Source organism: Charadrius vociferus, unplaced genomic scaffold (genome assembly GCF_000708025.1).
Source record: "Charadrius vociferus isolate BGI_N301 unplaced genomic scaffold, ASM70802v2 scaffold309, whole genome shotgun sequence".
NCBI lineage: Eukaryota > Metazoa > Chordata > Aves > Charadriiformes > Charadriidae > Charadrius > Charadrius vociferus.
Window position 1 is genome coordinate 1,457,910 of NW_009661370.1, and position 7,946 is coordinate 1,465,855.

Genomic DNA, 7,946 nt, shown 5'->3' on the forward strand with positions numbered 1-7,946 from the left:
CTTTCCCTGTAACGCTTCTTACAGAGAAAGCAGAAAATGCACGGCAGTTTTGGCAAACGATGGATAACTGAGCTTGCTTTGGCTTCCTAAAAGGAAGAAAATCCAGTTGTACTGATCTGGTATGTTATGGTGGTGGGGGTAGTGATAGTTTTTTCTATGCAGATGAACATATGGGTAATATATTTTTTATTTAATTAAACAGTCCAATTACAGGAGCTTGTAGAAGAGCCAGAATAACAAAGGACTGTGCTCATCGTCCTGCTAGCGCTTACGTTTTATCAAGCAGTCCAGTCAGTGCAAGTTCAGGAGTCCCTTTCTTGCCTGAGGAGTTTAAAAAGCCAAGTTCCAGCTTGCAGGATTGCACTGGGCAGCAGGGAGCTGTCACTGGGTTGCTCTCAGTCTCTCCTCTTCCTCACTTACTGGACTGCTAAGGACTGTGCAGGTTTTCATTGAAACAGTGGCTTAGAGAAATTGCTTTGTGGTTCAGGGATGGGAGAATTGACCTGAGAAATAAAGGTTTGGTTCCAGGACTTGCTCAGCGTCTGAAAGACTGCAGCTGACATACGGTTTTCCCAGGCTTCCTCAGGATGATTCTTTTGAAGCACAGCATTTCTGAAAGGATTTATTGGTTAATTTACATTGAAACTCCGTTTCAAAGTCTACAGTTAAACAGAATTCACAATCATTTTATGGACTTAGTGATAGATAGTGCAGCGTTTACACATTAATTTTGCAAGATTATTTGTATCTTTTATGTCGTAGTCGTTCTGGACTTCCAAGGCTAACACGTCTGTTAGTTTATGGTTAGGGTCTGCAATGAAAATGGCAAGTACTACCAAACTGTCAACTATTTTTATTTCTTAGTAATATTGTTATTTCTACCATCACTTCTAAGCGATGTTGTTTTTTATTCTATACCATGTAGTGAAAGTTTCATTTCCTTGATCGGTATCTTCTGCCTGGTCCTTTCTTGTGTATTAGAGGATTCCAGCTTGTCTTTTTTTATGAAAAAGCATCATAATGCTATCATCGCCATCTAACCTTACCTGTCAGAATTCTCAATCAATACTTGACTATGTTGGGTGTTACCTTGTAGAATTTTTACAAGTGTATGTCAGTGGAGGGGATGCTTTCTGGCTTTCACCCTCTGCTCCCTGTCCCTAATGCCAGTGAAGGAAGGTCTGCACCCTATAACATTAATCATTTCTGGCATATATTTAGCAAATATCATTATTTCAGATCTGTCTCATACTATTCTGGTTTTGACTTCATCCTATCTGACAGGTCTGGAAAAGATGCCTGCTTCCTAAGTAAAACATCGCAAGGAGGATGGATTCCAGCAATCCTGTTTGAGTCAAAGATTTTTTCCCCACTGTGACTAACCACCCCGGCCCATAAACAACTGGCAAGAACATTGTCAACACTTGCTTAAGTGGTTGCTCACAAGTCAACTGTGTTTTTATTTCACCCATGCATTGGAAGGGGCAAACCAAACTCGAATATTGCTTCACTATCTTCTTCAAAGGAGACCATTATTGTACATTGCGTTTCCATTGGCCTTCATTTGTAATTTTTGAGTATGTGGGATCTCCATTTTTATAGACATGTAAATGAATGTTGTCTTTGGTCAAGGCAAAGGAGTGAGCTGATATGAGTGTGCTTGAGGGGGTGTGAATGAAAGCAAGAGCATGCTTCTCATCCTGACCTCTGCTTGCCTTTTTGCAAATTACTTTCTGCAGACTTTCTTTTCATTAGCGTAGGTGGGATGAGTCTCTCTGTCTCACACAGTGCAGATTTGACCTCTGCAGCTTCTCTTAAACAGTATGATAGGAATTGGTGAGGACATGGCCTGAACTATGCCAGCTCTACAGTCAGAAGTATTATTTCTTGAGGAAGAAAAGAACCAAGTATGTTGTATCGCACAGCTTCTCTAATAGATGGCAAAGACATGGTGAAATTGTGTCAGAAAAGTTCATTTAGATTTTCTTGGGAAAGGAACAGTTAAAATGATAACAAACATTGAACATTTTAGAGGAGCAGCTTGGCAAATTTTCAGAATGTCTTTTTGCCTGAAATTTCATGTAAAACTGCACATTTCTTTTATATGAACTTTGCAAAGAAAAGAAAACTTGGAATGTCGAAGTTTTTTGATAAAAGATAATTTTAGTTTCGACTGACTTTGATTTTAAGAAAATCAAAGTTATCAATGTTGGTTTACAGTTTATAAATTTCTTACCATTTGTCTTTTTAGAAATTGTTTGAGTTGCTCCAAGTTTTCAACCTTTCTATCAGGAAAGGAGTTTAATTTAACTGTGATTTCTCAGAACAATATTTACTGTTGGTTTTATTATGTTATTATTATGTTCACATCCTGTATGATACAATCATGAATACAATAAAAGTGGATTGAATTAGGATAAGGCAGCATCGTTGTCATCTTGTCTTCCTATTAATAAAGATAAAAATTAAGATCTCATTTACACTAGATATCAAAATTTGGGGGATTGTGTTAGTTACTGTGCATGAGTTAGGAGAAGGAATTGTTGGTCTGTTTACTGCATATGTCAAAGAAACTGTAGCATTTAAAATGGCTTGCTAACAAAACCAAGTACAGTTCAAGGGCAAACAGAATTTATAAATTAATTAAAGAACCAAACCAAAACCTCCTCTTTTGGGTAAATATTTTGTGTAACACCAGTGCATTGTAATACTCGTTATTATCTCATACCATAACATATTGACTCTGGAAGGATTCACAGAAAACAAACAAACATTTCTCTTTGCCAGCATATTTTCTTCAGTATTTACAATCAGTGATGGACTTTTTCAATAGATTTTTTTCCTTCTTGATGATATAACTGATTTATTACAATAAAATTAGTCAGTTGACCACAGAAGTTAATGAAATAAGGAAAATACAAATTTCTATTCTAAGCGTGTCTTCATTTTACATAAGTACTTGGGGAAAAGGATTAAGGCTTAATTATGGATCCCTTTCATGCTTTTTTCCTCTTTTCCTGAAGTGATTAATGATTGCTTTGACATGCATCTTTGACATTTTTTTCCCTGACTCTGGAGACCATATTTTCAAAGGAAATTTTAAAATGTTGCCCCAAAGACATTTTGAAGTCATTAGATGTACAAATTCCTTAGTCCAAGCATAAAAATATTCATAAAAAATTAATAGTGGCATGTGCAAAAAGTGTTAATAAGAACTTTTAGTACCTTTATCAGGTAGCCAAAATGTAGATGAAAATGAAAAGATCTTTGCAGCCTCACAGGTTTGAGTAGCTTGGCACAGTGAAACGATGATGGCTTGTATCTCTATAGTTTAAGGAAAGACAGAAGAATATTTTTGTTTATCATTAGCTGTCACTGGAGGCAGCAGAGGCTGGGCCTGTGTTTTGCTAGTGCCAGGATAGCACTGGGGCCAGCATTGATTCAGATTTGGAGGATTGGAGGGCTACAAAGATGATTAGGGGATTAGGACGTCTCTCATACGAGGAAAGGCTGAGGAACTTGGGTCTCTTTAGACTACAGAAAGGAAAATTGAGGGGGCATCTTATTAATACTTACAAATACTTAAAGGGAGGGTGCCAGGGGGATGGGAACAGTCTTTTTTCAGTGGTGCCCAGTGATCGGACGAGGGGTAACGGGCACAAGCTTGAACATATGAAGTTCCATCTTAACATGAGAAGGAACTTCTTTACTTTGAGGGTAGTGGAGCACTGGAACAGGCTGCCCAGAGAGGTGGTGGAGTCTCCCACGCTGGAGACATTCAAAACCTGCCTGGATGCCGTCCTGTGCAACTTTTTGTAGGTGACCCTGCTCTGGCTGGGGGGTTGGACTAGATGATCTCCAGAGGTCCCTTCCAACCCTGACCATTCTGTGATTCTGTGATTGTGGCTGCATGTGTCTGGCACTTAGTTTTTGTAGGCTCTAGGATGTTGGGCTGTTGATATGTAGAGTTCAGGGCAGATCCGCCAGGGAGTGTTTTAATTAAGAGTTAGAGTTAGGGGGCATTTTAATACCACTGCAGGTTCAAATTCTCCTGGGATTTTGGTTCTTCTGTGTCTGAACGTTTTTAAGAAAACACTATGTGATTACTACAAAGAGCTCAGACTAATCACAACTGTAAGCTGAGTACTACCACGTATGCATTTGACTTGAGATGTGTGACAGGCCCCTTGGCTTTTAAAGACAAAGTGCTAAAGGGATTTTATGTATGAGTATGTGAACAATTATCTATTTACCATCTTCACAGGTTCACTTGGGTTTTGTTTGTTTTTTCTCTGCTGCAGACTATGTCAGAGAGCCACAATGATCATGCAAAATAACAGTTCAGCCTCGCCCCTGTTTTCAAATGTGAGCTCCTTCTGGAAGAGAGATTCACACGGACCGGGACTACTTGATGAAGCAGCGTCGCTCATTGGCAGCTATGATTTCCCTCAGACCACAGAGAGTTTTCCCTTCTCCACTGTGGAATCAACAAACATGTCCCTGAATGCCACAAGCAAAGACCCTCTGGGTGGACACGCTGTCTGGCAAGTAGTTTTGATTGCTTTCCTCACTGGGATCCTTGCACTGGTGACCATCATAGGAAACATCCTAGTGATTGTTGCATTTAAGGTTAACAAACAACTGAAAACGGTCAACAACTACTTCTTGTTGAGTCTTGCTTGTGCAGATTTGATCATCGGTGTTATTTCCATGAATCTTTACACCACATACATTATCATGGACCACTGGGCTTTGGGTAACTTGGCCTGTGATCTTTGGCTCTCCATTGACTATGTCGCCAGTAATGCCTCTGTCATGAATCTCCTTGTCATAAGTTTTGACAGGTATTTTTCCATCACTAGGCCGCTTACGTACAGAGCCAAACGAACAACCAAAAGGGCTGGAGTGATGATTGGTTTAGCATGGATCATCTCTTTTGTTCTTTGGGCCCCTGCCATCTTGTTCTGGCAGTATTTTGTTGGGGAGAGGACTGTGCCTCCTGATGAATGTTTCATCCAGTTTCTAACTGAACCTGTCATCACTTTTGGCACTGCCATAGCTGCCTTTTACTTGCCAGTCACCATTATGAGTATTTTGTATTGGAGGATCTACAAGGAGACTGAGAAACGCACCAAAGAGTTAGCAGGGCTACAGGCTTCTGGCAGCGAAGCAGAGGCAGCGCGCTTCGTACACCAGACAGGCAGCTCCCGGAGCTGCAGCAGCTACGAGCTGCAACGGCAGAGCATGAAACGTTCCACCCGAAGGAAATACAGACGCTGCCACTTCTGGCTCACAATGAAGAGCTGGGAACCCAACACAGACCAGGGGGACCAAGAGCACAGCAGCAGCGACAGCTGGAACAACAACGACGCAGCCGCCTCCCTTGAAAATTCAGCCTCCTCTGATGAAGACGACATCGCTGCAGAGACCAGAGCCATCTATTCAATTGTGCTGAAGCTTCCTGGTCACAGCGCCATCCTCAATTCCACGAAACTACCCTCCTCGGAAGATTTGCATGAGTCAGGGGATGAACTACAGAAATCCGACACAGAATCGAAGGAAAAGAAACCTAAAAAATTGCACCCTCCCAAAAGTGTTCAGGATGGTGGAAATTTCCAAAAGAGCTTTTCTAAGCTTCCAATTCAGCCAGGGTCAGCAGAGACAACCACAGCTTCTGATGGCATCTCATCAGTGACCAAGACATCTGCAGCCCTGCCCTTGTCCTTCAAGGAAGCAACCCTGGCAAAGAAGTTTGCCTTGAAGACCAGAAGTCAGATCACAAAGCGAAAACGAATGTCACTCATCAAAGAGAAGAAAGCGGCACAGACACTCAGTGCCATTTTGTTTGCCTTCATCATTACCTGGACCCCATATAACATCATGGTTCTGGTGAACACCTTTTGCAGCTGTATCCCCAAAACTTTCTGGAACCTGGGGTACTGGCTTTGCTACATCAATAGCACGGTGAACCCCGTGTGCTATGCACTGTGTAACAAAACATTCAGAAACACTTTCAAGATGCTACTGCTGTGCCAGTGCGACAAACGAAAACGACGCAAACAGCAGTATCAGCAAAGGCAGTCCGTCATTTTTCATAAGCGGATCCCTAGGGAGGCTTCATAGAATAGTATTTTTTAAACAATTTAAAAAAATAACGAAGGGGGAATGGGATGGGTTGGGATGGGATGGGATGGGATGGGATGGGATGGGACAGGATGGAACAGGATTGGACAAGATGGGACAGGATAGGAAGGGATGGGACGGGACGGGATAGGACAGGATGGGGTGGGGTGGGAGGGTGGTTCCAGGGTGCTGATTCAAACATTTAAACATCAAGACATGAAAGCAGCTGCCAGGCTTATGTATCCTTTTAATAAATCCAGTTTAATATAAAAATCAAGTCTGCATTCAGCAAAAACTAACAAACTTCAATGTTTTTACTAAGGAATGAAAGACTTAATAAAGTTTTCCTACAAATTTGCAAGAAGCTGTATAGCAATTATAAACCCATTACTGATCTGCCCAGCTTTTTGATTATAATCAACTCTGGGATCTCAGGTAAGCACATCTAGCTAGCCCAACTCTTCTGTTTCCAAGGAATCCAACTTTCAATTCAAGTCACATACAGATGTAGCAAGCTAGCGAAACAGGATTATGAAATTATTTGAGACACTGTATAGGTTGCAAATTTGCTTCTTGTTGTCCAGATAGAGCTTCCTGTCTACTTCTCTTCTGGTGTGTTGTTGCTTGTAACCCTGATTCCTGATTGCCGAGTATCTATGTGTGCAGCTCATGTTATCTATATGTGTGTGTCTGAGTGTGTATGTATGCATAACATACATTCACACCTCTAAAATACACACATACCAGGAAAGGGGTGATCTATTGTTCTAGGTTTTACAAGGCCCCTCATCACAATTATATGTGAGTGAAATAAAAAAAAATCAGAAAATTGTACTATAAATATATGTCTCATTATTTGCCACCTGAAATTCAGGTTTATCTTTGAAACCAAAACGTGGTGTCCACATTTCAAATGGAGCGAGCCTGTGAGCCTAACGGTCTACAGAGTTTTAGAATGGGGCATGTGCCCAGTAAAACCTTAATCTTGAGCACAGTATCTCTCCCCAGAATGATCACACCTCTTTAAAAGGCACGAAGGTGAAAGGAATCGAAGGCTACATTCAGGGCAGAGTACGAAGTTATCTTTGGTTATCTGTGTAGGATGGCGAGACCCCACACGTGGGCCCACACAGTGCTGATGCTCACAGGGAGTTGCTCAGGAGCCGGGTGGGCACAGCCATGAGCAGGAGCCCCGTTTCATGCTTGGGGGGCTACGCTGCTCTCGGGGCATGTACAGACACTGCGATGCCCTGTCTTGAGCTGCACCATGTGGACGCACCACCATTCTCAGAGCCAGCTCAGATCCCATGCACAGTATCCATCCAGCTTCCAATGAAAGTTTGAGATGTAACTTTCTGTCCGAACTTGGTGGAGCCCCCCTGCTTGCACTGTCTGCCCAGGTGATCTTCAGATGCAAAAGATTTGTGTAAAAGAAATGCTTTATTTTTGTATGTGAAGGATGCTCACTAAAGTGTTTCTTTTCCAGAATCTGTTTTAAAAATCATCAGAAGTGCACCTAAATCTGTTTAATCCCAGATTATTCGGTGTTGTGAAAAACATGGATATTGCCAATTTGTAACCTGGCAATTTTTGATAAAGAAAATTTAAAAAGGGCTTTAATATTTATAGCTTAGACATGACCAGTATTTCCTGGTATTTGTGATGTGGTCTGCACCAAACATAGTGTGATTTATACAAGTCAGAGATCCCCTGGGGAAAGGATTGTACTTTAAACTATTGTTCTAAGTCTAATTTAGTTACATGTTGAAAGATAATTTTGTATTCTCCTTTGAACTGACCAAAACTTTTTTTTTTATTGCTTA

The 7,946-nt window shown here is 41.2% G+C and overlaps 1 protein-coding gene across 1 annotated transcript in view; it reads left to right on the top strand.

The window, feature by feature from the left end:
• CHRM3 (cholinergic receptor, muscarinic 3) overlaps positions 1-6,261 on the top strand; it is a 201,759-nt gene extending 195,498 nt beyond the window's left edge. Inside the window, exon 3 of the mRNA XM_009893632.1 lies at positions 4,302-6,261. Within this exon, the coding sequence (XP_009891934.1) occupies positions 4,302-6,123 (1,822 nt within the window). The 3' untranslated portion in view covers positions 6,124-6,261. The remainder of the gene's footprint in view (positions 1-4,301) is intronic.
• Positions 6,262-7,946: the final 1,685 nt, after the last annotated feature.